The 15,557-nt window shown below is 40.8% G+C and overlaps 1 protein-coding gene across 1 annotated transcript in view; it reads right to left on the reverse strand.

Annotated features, from left to right (window-relative positions):
* Window positions 1-1,258: 1,258 nt before the first annotated feature.
* Window positions 1,259-15,557, reverse strand: part of LOC137620047 (uncharacterized) — a 443,557-nt gene continuing 429,258 nt past the window's right edge. The window contains exon 9 of the mRNA XM_068350326.1: window positions 1,259-2,281. Within this exon, the coding sequence (XP_068206427.1) occupies window positions 2,211-2,281 (71 nt within the window). The 3' untranslated portion in view covers window positions 1,259-2,210. The remainder of the gene's footprint in view (window positions 2,282-15,557) is intronic.

Here is a 15,557-nt window from a genome sequence, read left to right on the forward strand (position 1 = left end):
TAATCTGACTTCATTTAAGGATGGGGAAGCAGGAGTCCTATTAGTCTGGTTTCATTTAAGGATGGAGAAGCATGAATTCCATTAGTCTGATTCCATATAAGGATGGAGGAGTAGGAATCCTATTTGATTCCATTTAAGGATGGAAAAGTAGGGATCCTATTAGTCTGAATTCATTTAAGGATGGAGTAGGAATCTTATTAGTCTGATTTCATTTGAGGATGGAGTAGGAATCCTATTAGTCTGATTTCATTTAAGGATGGAGTAGGAATCCTATAAATCTGATTTCATTCAAGTTTGGAGTAGGAATCCTATTAGTCTGATTCCATTCAAGGATGGATAAGTAGGAATCCTATTAGTCTGATTCCATTCAAGGATGGATAAGTAGGAATCCTATTAATCTGACTCCATTCACCTGTCGTGTTATTTTTAGTGTAAGGGAAAATGTATACTTTTCTGATCTAAAGTTCCCATGAATCCTTTTATGTAGGAAATATCAATTTAAAAACAGGTTTCTAAATTATATTTTTATTCTAATTTTCAATGACAGTTTGATTTTAATTTTCCACTTGTCTTCGACCAATGTAATTCTTTATTCTTCTTCCTTAACTTTCATTGCATTTACATCCTAATAACATGGCGATTCAGTTCTTCTTTGTTCCACTTTTTACCTTATCTCTTTCTTCCTTGCTTTGCCTTTGTCTTTGTAGTTTGACCTTTTGAAATCAAGAAGCAACATTAACGCCTGTGATCTTTCTCCACAGGAACGACTAAGTTTCAGGAAATAAGATTGGTTTATAGTCGTATTTTGTCTTCCCTTCGTACATAATTGTATCAGTAAAATTACAATGTACCCTACCATGTTGTAGGTATTTTTTTCAAAAGTGAGTGTCGATACAGTGGTGTCAATAATCCCCATAATTCTATGTGAATGTACATAAATTGAGATACATATAATGTATTGTTATTTAGACATTTTTTTTACCACTTTCGACAGATTTCTGACATTTCTGACAGTTGGGTATGTCTTTTAATCTGACCTATTTGTCTCGGCTTCTGTTTTCCAGTGTTTGTTATTGGAGATCCAGTTACTCAACTTTTTAAAGTAATTAAACGGCGTATTTACGTTTGAATAATTTTTCCATATCAAACTTTTTATAAATTGCCTAACGTTAGGAAAGCGACTGGTTTCCGACCTCTTAATAATAATAATAATAATAATAATAATAATAATAATAATAATAATAACTATTATTATTAATAAAGTATTATTATTATTAATGATAGAAAAGAATTGACAACTATGATAATGGCAATATAGCATGAAGACAAGATCCGAGTAAAACTGGCATATCATGAACTGCTCAAATCCTTTAATTCAAAATCAATAAGCTTTTATTATAGACCCATTTATACAATAAATCCGAATAATATTTAAGAAACTTCAGTGGCCCAATTTATAAAATTATATTGATAGTAATAGTCAAAGTCAGAGTAGAGAATTTTGTAATTAACTATAAGCTTTTTCTACATATTGATTGCATGTACGCTCGTTATTAAAAAAATCAATATATATTGATGATCATTTATATGGGACTGGCATTCAATGTTTTTTTAATGGATAATATTAATTTATTGTATTTCATACAATATTGACAAGATTGGAATGTCATTTTTGGATAACTCCTTGATAGATATTGCTCTAGTTTTGCGAAAGATTGTAATGAGTAAATTATTTCAAATATACAATTATAAGCAAATTACCATTGAGTGGTGTAGTTTATTCAAGTTAAATACATTTACCGATATTTTTTTCTAGTTTAGGTAACAAAGATTTTAATTGTCATGTTCCTGATACAAAACATATGCAGCATTTTCTATTAACAATAGTATTTTTATGATTAAAAATACCCAATTTGCCTAATATAAACCATTTCTGTAAATAGTTAACAATTTTTATGAATCAAATAGAGCCAATTTACAATGAGAATTATAGACATATAGTTTACACATGAAAAAAAAAATAATTTACAACTGTAAATATTAAAATCTTTCAATCAGCTAAGTGCCGATCATGTCTCATTGAGCATTTTTTTTTCTTTGCTGCAGTTGCTCATCCCAAGATAGAAATACAGGTGATCAGATGGGAGATGGTGGTGTTGCGTCGGCTCTTTCGTCCTTGGTGTGCTCCGCCGGTCTGGAGGTCGCCATGGTTACCACATGCGGGCGTAGTAGGCGTCCCTCTTGCCGATGCACGTGAACAGCACCAGCACTGCGATGACAACTTTAGGGAGAGAGAGAAAAAGAGGAAAATAGGTCAGTTATTCTCTGGTTTGTGTATTAAAAATATATCTAATACAAGTAGGTGTAAAGTTATTCTCTATTTGTATATTAGAAATAGATTGACTAATAAAAGTAAGGACAAGTACCTATTTATATATTTATATATTAAAATATATTAAATAATAAAAGTAAGGACCAGGTTATTATTCTCAATTTGTATATTTTAGAAACATTAACTGATGGTTATTATTCTCTATTTGTATATTAGAAATTTATTAACTGATAAAAGTAAGGAAGAGGTTATTAGTCTCTGTATGTATACCAAAATATTTATTATTCTCTATTTGTTTACTAAAAATATATTTGTTGATAAAAGTAAGAGCAAGGTTAAGTGCAAATTTTCGGCTGCAATTCTTAAGAGAGTCTTTTTACGTAATTCCCATTGCTTGGTTTCAGCGTGCAGAAGTCTAGTTCCGCATAAAGGGCGTAACTCGCTCAACCACCAAAGCAGATTATGTTCTCGCGGCGATACCCGAGGACACCTTCCCAGAAATATCAGACTGGCTTTGTGAACAAAGAGACACCCCAATAGCATATGACACCCACAAAACACCTTCTGCAGCAGTACTTGCCGTCGCCAGCCGCCCGTATAGCAAAGCTTTTTCAGCTCTCTCAACAACCAATGGGGGACCAAAGGGCTTCGCTCGCCCTCAGGGAAATGACCAGTATCGCTCGCCTGCAACCTGCCATAAACGGCTCTCCTCGTGAGGTGAACCTACTTCGTGCCCTTTGGATACGCCGTTTACCCACCTGTACGCGCTGCCATACCCGATCTCGATAGTTTACCAATAAAAGACTTGATGACCAAAGCCGACGCCCTTATGGACAGCTACTTCACGACCTTCAAGACCTCCATCAACGCCTCCACTCCTGACAAAGAGGATGCCTATTCAACGTCACCGAAGCCGACATAAATGCTGCAGGACATGCATGCCTACCCCGTGACGAGCCCGAGCGGCGACAAGGCTACCCATCACCCTCCACTTGCTCGCGCCCCAACCAACGACTTCTACAGCCACTTACTACCGCCCATCGGCCGCAGTTTTGCTACTACCACTACAGATTCGTGGCAGCTGCAAAGAAATATGCCAAGGATTGTCAGTGGCCAAAAAACGTGTAAGTAGGCCATCGCTCGTAGCGGTGGCCTCCCGTGTTTCTAATCTTTTCTTTTTACATGATGCTGGAACGGGTGTGCGATTTTTGGTAGACACGGGTGCTTGTCGTTCTCATTTGCCAAGGGAACTCTTCAAGACACGACGTAGTCTGTCTACATCTGCCGACGTCCGCCTGGTAGCTGTCAACGGATCTGCGATACCCACCTACAGTTACGAGAACCTCACATTATCGTTTGGAAACGGTAAATTTAATTGGAAGTTTCTCGTTGCTGACGTCACATTGCCAATCCTCGGCGCGGATTTCCTCTCTCATTTCCACCTTCTGGTCGATGTCGCCCACCGACGATTGGTCAACGCAGACTCGTACTTGTCGACAACTCTTCAACCCGTCCCCTCCAACCTCGCTCTCCACATCAGCGCACCCATGGATGCCTACGCCCACCTCCTCACATTGTACCCGGAAGTTTTCCGTCCAGAACTTAAACGCCCACAGCTGCTGCCAAGCATAGTATTTATCACCATATCAAGACGACCGGACCCCCAGTCTTCACAAAATTCAGACGTCTGACACCGGAACGATTGGCAGCCGCCAAATAGACGTTCGCCGAAATGGAGGAAATGGGCCTTTGTCAAAAGGCCTCCAGCCCATGGTAGTCACCCTTACACATCATTCTGAAGAAAGATGGCTCCTGTTCGTGCGGGGGATTACAGGCGCCTGAACATGTAAACAGAACTGGATCACTACCCCCTCCCAAACATCGCCGACGTGACCTACCTGCACAAAGCGAAGATTTTCTCCACACTCGACCTCCTGAAGGGGTATTATCAGGTGCCTATAAACCCAGAAGACATTCCCAAGACTGCCATCACCACTCCGTTTGGTACATTCATCTTCAAATACTCCTGTTTTGGCCTTCGTAATGCTGGAGCCACTTTTCAACGTCTCATGGATGGCATCTTAAGGGACCTCCCCTTCTGTGTATGTTATGAGGACGACATACTTGTGTTCTCTTCTTCAAAAGAGGAACAACTCCGTCACCTGCGCATCGTGCTCGACCGCCTACAACAAAACGGCCTTGTAGTCCGGTATGACAAGTGTACCTTTGGCGCCACCGAAGTGTCACTCTTAGGGTACCGCATCACTCCTGAAGGAGTCCATCCCATCCCTGAGAAGGTAGCAGTCGTTCAGAACTTCTCCACGCCCTCTACCGTCAAAGCTCTGCAGGAATTCTTGGGCATGATCAACTATTATCACCGTTTTCTGCCAGCCATTGCTGCCACTCTTGCTCCCCTCTATGCCTCCCTCAAGGGCAAGCCAAAGGACCTGAAGTGGGGTCCCCTTCAAGAAGCGGCCTTCTGCAATGCAAAGAAAGCCCTATCAACCGCTGCGGATCTCACTTTTCCTATCCCACATGCCCCTCTCCTTCTCTCCACCGATGCCAGCAACGTCGCTATTGATGCAGTACTCGAGCAGGTGGTCAAGGGCTAGCCTGCCCATTGGCCTTCTTCAGCAGAAAATTGTCCAAGGCAGAATCGGGTTATTCTACCTTCGATCGCGAATTGCTGGCGGTGCACTTGGCTGTCTGTCACTTTTGCCATTTCTTAGAAGGTACGCCCTTGGTCATTCGCACAGACCACATGCTTCTGGTGCACGCCTCACTCGACAGTCTGACACCTGGTCCGCCCGTCAACGCCGATATCTCTCCGCAGTGGCTGAATACAATTGCACCCTTCAATATGTCCCTGGGAAAATGAATCCTGTTGCCGATGCACTGTCAAGAAACACGTTGGCTGCTGTTCAACTGGGATTGGATTACAACGCTTTGGCTGAAGCCCAACGACAGGATCCAAAGTATCATGCATGTAGGGCATCCTGCACATCCCTCCGTTGGGAAGACATATCCCTCGACGACTCCAACACCACCCTCCTCTGTGACGTCAGTACTGGCAGACCGCGACCTTGGATTCCTGCTCCCATGCGCTGACAGGTGTTTGATTTCATTCACGGCTTTTCGCATCCGTTGTGCCGTTCTACTGCACAGCTGCTGAAGACGAAGTTCATTTGGTACGGCATTTCTAAGGATGCTAAGGATTGGGTCAGCGCCTGTTCTTGCCAAACTTCCAAAGTACATCGACACACGGATTCAGGAGTGGGCACCTTTCCTCAACCTCAGCATCGTTTCGCCCACATTCACGTCGACGTTGTAGGCCCCCTACCCACATCACAAGGACATCGTTACCTGTTTACCGTCATCGACCGCTCCACTCGTTGGCCTGAAGCTCCCATGGAAACTGTAACGTCAGCCTCATGTACATCTGCCTTACTCTCTGGATGGATTTCAAGATTCGGTATCCCTGAGCATATTACTTCTGACAGGGGAACCACTTTCACCTCTCAATTGTGGACATCATTAGCGAATCTCCTTGGCATCACTCTACACCAGACAACTGCCTACAACCCCGCTGCCAATGGAATGGTTTTACGTTTTCATCGCACCCTCAAAGCAGCTTTGATGTCCCGCTGCAAGGATTACAACTGGTTTACTCAGCTTCCCTGGGTCCTCCTGGGACCACTCCTAAAGACGCCCTTAACGTCTCAGCAGCTGAAATGGTGTATGGCGACCCGTTGGTCGTCTCTGCCAAATTTTTTTCTTCTGCAACCTCCTCCGACGATCTAGAGTGCATGCATCACGTCGTGGGAAAATTTACTCCATGTTGCCAGACGTACAAGCCCCCCCGTGAAGCATCACATACCGACAGACTTGCACTCTGCAACGCACGTCTTCCTACGCAACGACACTAGCAAGCCACCGCTAACGCCCCCTTACATGGGCCCTTTCCTTGTGATCTGACGCAGTCCGAAAGCATTCCTACTAAACATTCGTGGCAAAGAAGACTGGGTCTCCATTGATCGACTAAAACCTGCTTATCTCCTGCTAGATGACCCGCCTACAGTTCGCATCTCTAGATCAGGGTGCCTTATTTAACATGTACAGTATGTCATTTTTAGGGGGGGGGGGAGCCATGTACCAACCGTGTGTCACACGATCGTACATAGTAACGACATTTCATTTTGTGTATAATGCTTATATCTTGGAAGTTTCTCGTTGCTGACGTCACACTGCCAATCCTCGGCGCGGATTTCCTCTCTCATTTCCACCTTCTGGTCGATGTCGCCCACCGATGATTGGTCAACGCAGACTCGTACTTGTCGACACCTCTTCAACCCGCCCCCCTCCAACCTCGCTCTCCACATCAGCGCACCCACGGATACCTACGCCCACCTCGTACTCGTAAGTTTTCCGTCCAGAACTTAACCAAACGCCCACAGCTCCTGCCAAGCACGGTATTTATCACTATATCAAGACGACGGGACTCTCAGTCTTTGCAAAATTCAGACGTCTGGCTCCGGAACGATTAGCAGCCGCCAAACAGACGTTTGCCGAAATGGAGGAAATGGGCCTTTGTCAAAAGGCCTCCTGCCCACGGTCGTCACCCTTACACATCGTTCTGAAGAAAGATGCCTTCCCTCCGTCCGTGTGGGGATTACAGGCGCCTGAACATGCAATTAGAACTGGATCACTACCCCCTCCCAAACATCGCCGACGTGACCTACATGCACAAAGCGAAGATTTTCTCCACACCCGACCTCCTGGAGGGGTATTATCAGGTGCCTATAAACCCAGAAGACATTCCCAAGACTGCCATCACCACTCCGTTTGGTACATACACCTTCAAATACCCCTGTTTTGGCCTTCGTAATGCTGGAGCCACTTTTCAACGTCTCATGGATGGCATCTTAGGGGACCTCCCCTTCTGTGTATGTTATGAGGACGACATACTTGTGTTCTCTTCTTCAAAAGAGGAACAACTCCGTCACCTGCGCATCATGCTCGACCGCCTACAACAAAACGGCCTTGTAGTCCGGTATGACAAGTGTACCTTTGGCGCCACTTTAGTGTCGTTCTTAGGGCACCGCATCACTCCTGAAGGAGTCCATACCCTCCCTGAGAAGGTAGCAGTCGTTCAGAACTTCCCCACGCCCTCGACCGTCAAAGCTCTGCAGGAATTCTTGGGCATGATCAACTATTATCACCGTTTTCTGCCAGCCATTGCCGCCACTCTTGCTCCCCTCTACGCCTCCCTCAAGGGCAAGCCAAAGGACCTGAAGTGGGATCCCCTTCAAGAAGCGGCCTTCTGCAATGCAAAGAAGGCCCTATCAGCCACTGCGGCTCTCACTTTTCCTATCCCACATGCCCCTCTCCTCTCCACCGATGCTAACAACGTCGCTATTGGTGCAGTACTCGAGCAGGTGGTCAAGGGCTCGCCCGCCCATTGGCCTTCTTCAGCAGAAAACTGTCCAAGGCAGAATTGGGTTATTCTACCTTCGATCGCGAATTGCTGGTGATGCACTTGGCTGTCTGTCACTTTTGCCATTTCTTAGAAGGTACGCCCTTCATCATTCACACAGACCACATGCTTCTGGTGCACGCCTTCACTCGACAGTCTGACGCCTGGTCCGCCTGTCAACGCCGACATCTCTCCGCAGTGGCTGAATACAATTGCACCCTTCAACAAGTCCCTGGGAAAATTAATCCCGTTGCCAATGCACTGTCAAGAAACACGTTGGCTGCTGTTCAACTGGGATTGGATTACAACGCCTTGGCTGAAGCCCAACAACAGGATCCAGAGTATCACATCCAGCACATACCTCCGTTGGGAAGACATCCCCCTCGACGACTCCAACACCACCCTCCTCTGTGACGTCAGTACTGGTAGACCGCGACCTTGGATTCCTGCTCCCATGCGCCGACAGGAGTTTGATTCCATTCACGGCTTTTCACATCCGTTGTGCCGTTTTACTGCACAGCTGCTGAAGACGAAGTTCATTTGGTACGGCATTTCTAAGGATGCTAAGGATTGGGTCAGCGCCTGTTCTTGCCAAACTTCCAAATACATCGACACACGGATTCAGGAGTGGGCACCTTTCCTCAACCTCAGCATCGTTTCGCCCACATTCACGTCGACGTTGTAGGCCCCCTACCCACATCACAAGGACATCGTTACCTGTTTACCGTCATCGACTGCTCCACTCGTTGGCCTGAAGCTCCCATGGAAACTGTAACGTCAGCCTCATGTACATCTGCCTTACTTTCAGGATGGATTGCAATATTTGGTATCCCTGAGCATATTACTTCTGACAGGGGTACCACTTTCACCTCTCAATTGTGGACATCATTAGCGAATCTCCTGGGCATCACCCTACACCAGACAACTGCCTACAACCTTGCTGCCAATGGAATGGTGTTACGTTTTCATCGCACCCTCAAAGCAGCTTTGATGTCCCGCTGCAAGGATTTCAACTGGTTTACTCAGCTTCCCTGGGTCCTCCTGGAACTAAGGACCACTCCTAAAGATGCCCTCAACGTCTCAGTAGCTGAAATGGTGTATGGCGCCCCGTTGGTCGTCCCTGCCAAATTTTTTCCTTCTGCAACCTCCTCCGACGATCTAGAGCGCATACGTCACGTCGTGGGAAAATTTACTCCATGCCGCCAGACTTACAAGCCCCCGCGAAGCATCACATACCCACAGACTTGCACTCTGCAACGCACGTCTTCCTACGCAACGACACTAGCAAGCCACCGCTAACGCCCCCTCACACGGGCCCTTTCCTTGTGATCCAACGCAGTCCGAAAGCATTCCTACTAAACATTCGTAGCAAAGAAGATTGGGTCTCCATTGATCGACTAAAACCTGCTTATCTCCTGCCAGATGACCCACCTACAGTCGCCTCTCTAGATCAGGGCGCCCTATTTAACATGTACAGTATGTCCTTTTTAAGGGGGGGGGGGGAGCCATATACCAACCGTGTGTCACACGTTCGTACATAGCAACGACATTTCATTTTGTGTAAATATTATGCTTGTATCTTAGCTCTCCCCTCGCACTGATAAGGACCTGAAATAACTTGTCTGTTTTTCTCACCATTAACTGTTAACCGGTGCAGTGCCGGTTGAACATGAAATTGCCTGTTATGTCTTTTATGCCCTTATTTCCTGGAGTTTAAGTATATATAAACGGATGTTCTGTAATAAAGTTACTCAGTTGCTTTCATCCTGCCTTTGAGTCACAACCTTCTCTCGGCTCATCACACTAGATAATACAGTACTTTTTAGTTGCCCAGAAGTCATCATCCCTGGATAATTATTCTCCAAGAAGTGTTACTAGTTCCGAATTGATACTAATGTATTAACTTTGGTAGATCCTCGTTTTGGGAAAGGGTACTAGTTAAACATGCAAATTGGATTAGACCTTATCTGGAGATAGATCACGCTAATTAAGTATGTCGTTATTCCATCTTAATTCGTTGGGATTTGTTTTGCAGTGTATTGTAGCCTTACTGTATCTGATATTAGTATGCATAATGAGTTTTTATCATATTTCCAAGAATAATTGATTTGGTTTTCATGTGGAATCACTGAGCTCGCACGATGTCAACAATACTTCCAAGTCTTTACGCTGAAATTAGGTTGAAAGCTGAGAAAATGTTCAGTCCAATAATACATATCTCCATGAAAACAGGTTGTGATTAGGCCACATATATGGCAATATAGAAAGACTATAATGGAAAGCTTGGGACTTTATGTAAAAAAAGACAAGGGATATGCAAAAGCTCCATTTATTTTTCTATCAAGACAGATTTTGACTCTTGTTTGGTTCATTTCAGAAGTGTCTGTTATAGGACTAACACTCTCGACGCAACAGAAGACTTTTGATAGGTCATATATTTGAATCTATGTGGAAATTACCGAGTTTTATACGAGTCCTCTTGTCTATAAATTTTGAATAGGTTTTATATAAGAAATCGTAATTAATCACGATCATAATGTCATGCTTAACCTAGCCAGTATAGTCACTACAACTGGTGTTATTAACATAATTGCAAGTAATATCACCCTACACAATCCCACGAAATTATTATCCCACAAGTTTTGAATACCTTTTAAGAAAGATAAAGTTTATAAAAAAAAAAAAAAAAATTGAGAAAGGCATAGACGAAGAAGACAGTTTATCAAACGCACTTAAGAGGAAAAGTTGTCAGGGGAGCTCCTAACATCCTGAATTCATTTTATGAGCCTTTTTAATGGAACGCCAATAACTAGGTTTCAAACGACTGCATCACCACTCCGGCCCAATACTCGCCGCTTGATGGAGGTATCAGAATGCAATTATCACGTTGCTTGAATCCTTCTTCTCTTGGCAAAACTTTCCCCGTTCGTAAAAATTAATCTCTTCCCTTAAGTCTGTAAACAAGAGATGATCTCTCCTACTCGGGGAGCAATTTCCAAACTTTCGCGAAGACTTGCATTTCGATAGTGGTTCTTTTTTAACAAAGTTAAAAATTTTGGATGGACTGCTCTTATGTTAATTAAAAGAGGCATTATAAGTTGTAATTGATCATTTTGTTTCAATGATGAATTTTTTATCATATTTACAAGATTGTTGGAGATGTTTGATGTTTCGTCAAACTTGAACAACAAATTTAGTAGTAATTGTATAGTTTTATTTTTTTTTTTTAAATAGAGTATTTATATATGACCAAGTCCAACATTTACTTTTACAAGTAATCTGTTAAATAAAGTGTACTTTCGTAAGAAAAAAAATCGATATTGGCGGTAGTGTTATTAATTCGAAATAAATTTACAATCTTTCTGACTGCTCTAACATTGTTCCGAAGATAATCTTCATACCTAAATATAGTTAATATCAATATTAAACACAAAATATAAAGTAGTGATAATAATAATTAACCATAATAATTGAGATTGTGTCAAGTAAAATATAAGTGTATAACCTTAGTTTTGATTTTTTTTGTTTAACGAAACCCGTCAGGAACTTTAGTTAGGGTATAAACATCGATAATCTATAAACAAAAATGACAAAATCTTAATGTCTTTAATTATATATTTGGCTTACTGGTCGGGAAGCAACTCTTAAATACGAAAAGGGTTAATTCCAAACGACAGATTTACTGAAGGGGGAAAATTTTGAATAAGTTAATTAGCTTGTGTATAGAAGATAAATTTCCACAGGCATCTACATGATTAAGAGGAGTTTCGCAGTTCTTAAAATATTCTATTTTTCCTTGTTTCCTTTCCTTACTGGGCTATTTTCCCTGTTGGAGCCCCTGGGCTTACATAACATAAATCCTGCTTTTCCAACTAGGGTTGTAGCTTAGCAAGTAATAATAGTAATCAGTAGTCTGAATGTGGCTATATGAAACAACATTTAAAGGTGATGTTGATCGTAAATTATGAAAAAAGTTAAAAAATACAGTAAAAAATGACGAAGCGAGCTAAGATGAGCCCTCTCCCAGAAGGTACACTGATCTCTTATTGACATTAATTAGCTTCGCTTGAACTGATATCAAGATCATAATTAGGTTCAGAGACAATAGTATCCACTGGAATTATTGGTATACATTTCAGAGAGAGAGAGAGAGAGAGAGAGAGAGAGAGAGAGAGAGAGAGAGAGAGAGAGAGAGAGAGAGAGAGAGACTCTTGAATGTCTTGATGGTCGTAAGATGAGACGATAATGACCTGTTTGTCGATAATGAAAGGTGATATTTGTTAGGTTAGTGAGGAAGGCCTACGGAACTCTACTAAAGGAATGGGAGGAAGTAATTGTTACGCTGAGATGTTATGAGAGACTGACCACTTGCTAAGAATGTTTATATCAAGAATTAAAATAATTTGTCTTGACCTATGCAGGACTATTCGGGAAACGAAGGCAAATGCTCTGACCGTTCAATCTATACATAGTTTGTCTACAACACATGTAAGCAAGCACACTCACACACTCTCTCTTCTTCTCTCTCTCTCTCTCTCTCTCTCTCTCTCTCTCTCTCTCTCTCTCTCTCTCTCTCTCTCTCTCTATATATATATATATACAATATATATCTATATCTATATATGTATATATATATAATATATATCTATATATATATTTATATTTATATATATATATATATATATATATATATATATATATATATATATATATATATATATATGCTGGTAAAAGATACTGCTTTATATCTAAGAAGCAAGTGCCTAAAGGTGATATTACTGGATTCACGACCTTTTCTGGATCACAGTGAAGATGGTTTAGGTCTGCAGCTAGTGGATTGGTAGGCACAAGGTTCTTTAAATTTACTGGACTTACAGTACATGTCCTTGGGATGTGGACGAAGCTTTTAGATTTAGCAAACGTGATTAGAGAGCTGTACTAGTTTTTCACAGTTCCCATTTTATATATATCATCATCATCATCTCCTACGCCTATTGACACAAAGGACCCCTGTTAGATTTCGCAAGTCGTCTCTATCTTGAGCTTTTAAATCAATACTTCTCCATTCATCATCTACTTTACGCTCCAGCCATGCAGGTCTGTGTATTCCAACTCTTCTAGTGCCTTGTGGAGCCTAGTTACAAACGTTTACTAATCTCTCGGGGAGTGCGAAGAGCATGCCCAAACCATCTTCATCTACTCTTCACCACTCATCCACATATGTCACTTGAGTAATCTCTCTTATAGTTTCATTTCTAATCCTGTCCTGTCATTTAACTCCCAATATTCTTCTGAGGGTTTTGCTCTCAAATCTACAAAATGTGTTGGAGATTATTTCATTGTCATACCATGACTCATGTTCATTCAGTAACACCAATCTCACTAAACTGATATATAGTCTGATATTTATATCTAATTTCAGGAGATTTGATTTTCAAATTTTACTTAACCTAGCCATTGTCTGATTTGCTTTTTTCAATCTTTCACCAAACTCTCATTCTAAAGACCCTGTATTGGAGATCATAGTTCCCAAATACCTAAATGATTCCACCTCATTCATCCTTTCTCCTTCCAATCATATTTCATCTTCCATTGCATATGCCGTTCTCATCATGTCTTACTTCTATTTATCTTGAGCCCAACCTCGTGTGATTTTTCATGCATTCTGGTAAGCAAGCATTGCAAATCTTGTGTTGTTCTGCTAATAAAGACAGCATCATCAGCATAATCTAGGTCAGCTAATTTTTTTTTTATTACCAATCAAGTCCAATCTTTCTCCGCCATCTCCAGCTGTTCTACGCATTACAAAATCCATGAGGAGGATAAACAACATAGGTGACAACACATTCCCTTGGAGTACTCCCCTGTTCACAGTTAATTCATTTAATTATATATATATATATATATATATATATATATATATATATATATATATATATATATACATATATATATATATATATATATATATATATATATATATATATATATATATATATAATGTAAGAATGTTTGTGTGTGAAAATAAGTAAAATTGGTAGTGTTGTGGCAAGGACAGAGCAATGGCTTTAAAGTCCAGTGTGTTTGGAAAGTCAATGCAAATGACGTTAATTCTTGATAAAATTATCTTGGTAATTACTAGTAAATCTCTACGATAATACTAACATTCATTACTTGTCTTCCACAGCATCCCTTTTCCCTTTCATGAGTTCCGTTTTGCAAATTCTTTCGATAAAATTATGGCTTGGAAATCAATGTTACCATAGTCCATTCTGATGAATGAAAATTTCATTAGCCCACTTTAGAAATTAACTGATCAGAAGGTTGTAAGATATCTTGTATATGTGGAAGCCGTTAGATTATTAAGAACAATTTGTTAGTGAAATTATCGTAGTAGGGTGGCCATTTTGACAAGTTGGGTTAACTAAAAAATTTAATTGTTTCAATAAATTGAAAAAAAAAAAACCCACAAAAAGAGAGAAAATCCCTAGTTATATTTCTTTTGGGCCAATACTGATAAACTTTGTTATAATTTCCTAATTTTTTAATTACAAATGTGTTAAAAACGTCTTAAGATCCCGAAGTTTCCAGGTTAATTGCTATGCACATCGATTTCCATAAGAATGGGGAAAGCTTACTTCGCAACGAAAATACACTAAGAGTATAACGACAATTACAAATTTAATCAGGAAAGAAAGTGACTTCAATTGTAAATTATCATTCCATTATGGCGCAAAACGAATTGTAAGAACCTAAAAGTTTATCCAGCGGTAGTAGAACTATCCCCAACCATCCTGCAAAAACCTTCCCTGGGTGAAAGTAAAGAATCGGCAAGCCAATAACCCATCAGGCCACATGGAGTGAACAGTGACTATCAATAAACTGAGGCCAAAAATTCTTTCGGAAACCATCGTATTGTCTTTCACCTATATTTCTCCTATCGATAGTTGCAGCGAACTTTAAACTCTCACCATTTTTTTCTTGTTGTAAAAGCTACAGACAAGATGAAAAAAGCTGAAATACAAAGTGTCCTCTATTTCTATTTATTTTCTCAATTTGCCAGAGAAAATGTGATATTTTATCTCACTCGTCTGTCTTTCTATCAGTCTGCAATAGCTATGATGACTATAAATCTCTATCATCCTCAAAATATTAACGTTACTCCCGTTGCCTTTATAAAAATGGAATTGAAAGGAACTATTTACATAAACAAGTAATCTTCATGTTGCCACGGTTCAAAAGAAAACTAAGAAAATACAATTACTTTGTCAAATATATTTTTTATCATCAAAATATTCAGGTTACTCCCATTGCCTTTAAAAAAAAAATGGAATTGGAAGAAACTTCAAAAGGCCATGAAGTGTTCATATTGTCACAGATCAAAAGAAATTTGCGAAAATAAAATTACTTGTCAAAATATGTACCACAGAAACTAAAGTTTTTATTTCTTTGGGTCGTAAAGTCAAGGGGGTCACAAAGTCAAGAGTTCCTTTTGATGCAAAGACATTTCAAGTCTGCAATTCGTCACCTTTCGCATGGAAAAAAAAAAAAATCTTCCAATCAGTCAAACTTTCATCAAAGGCCATGGAATTGTGCAGCCACTTCAAACTACTTAGGAGTTTAACAAACGTAGACGATGGCTTCTTTCTATAATTGCTCTCTCTCTCTCTCTCTCTCTCTCTCTCTCTCTCTCTCTCTCTCTCTCTCTCTCTCTCTCTCTCTCTGGCACAGTTTCCGGATTCGAAAAGGGAA

This window comes from Palaemon carinicauda, chromosome 26, assembly GCF_036898095.1.
Source record: "Palaemon carinicauda isolate YSFRI2023 chromosome 26, ASM3689809v2, whole genome shotgun sequence".
NCBI lineage: Eukaryota > Metazoa > Arthropoda > Malacostraca > Decapoda > Palaemonidae > Palaemon > Palaemon carinicauda.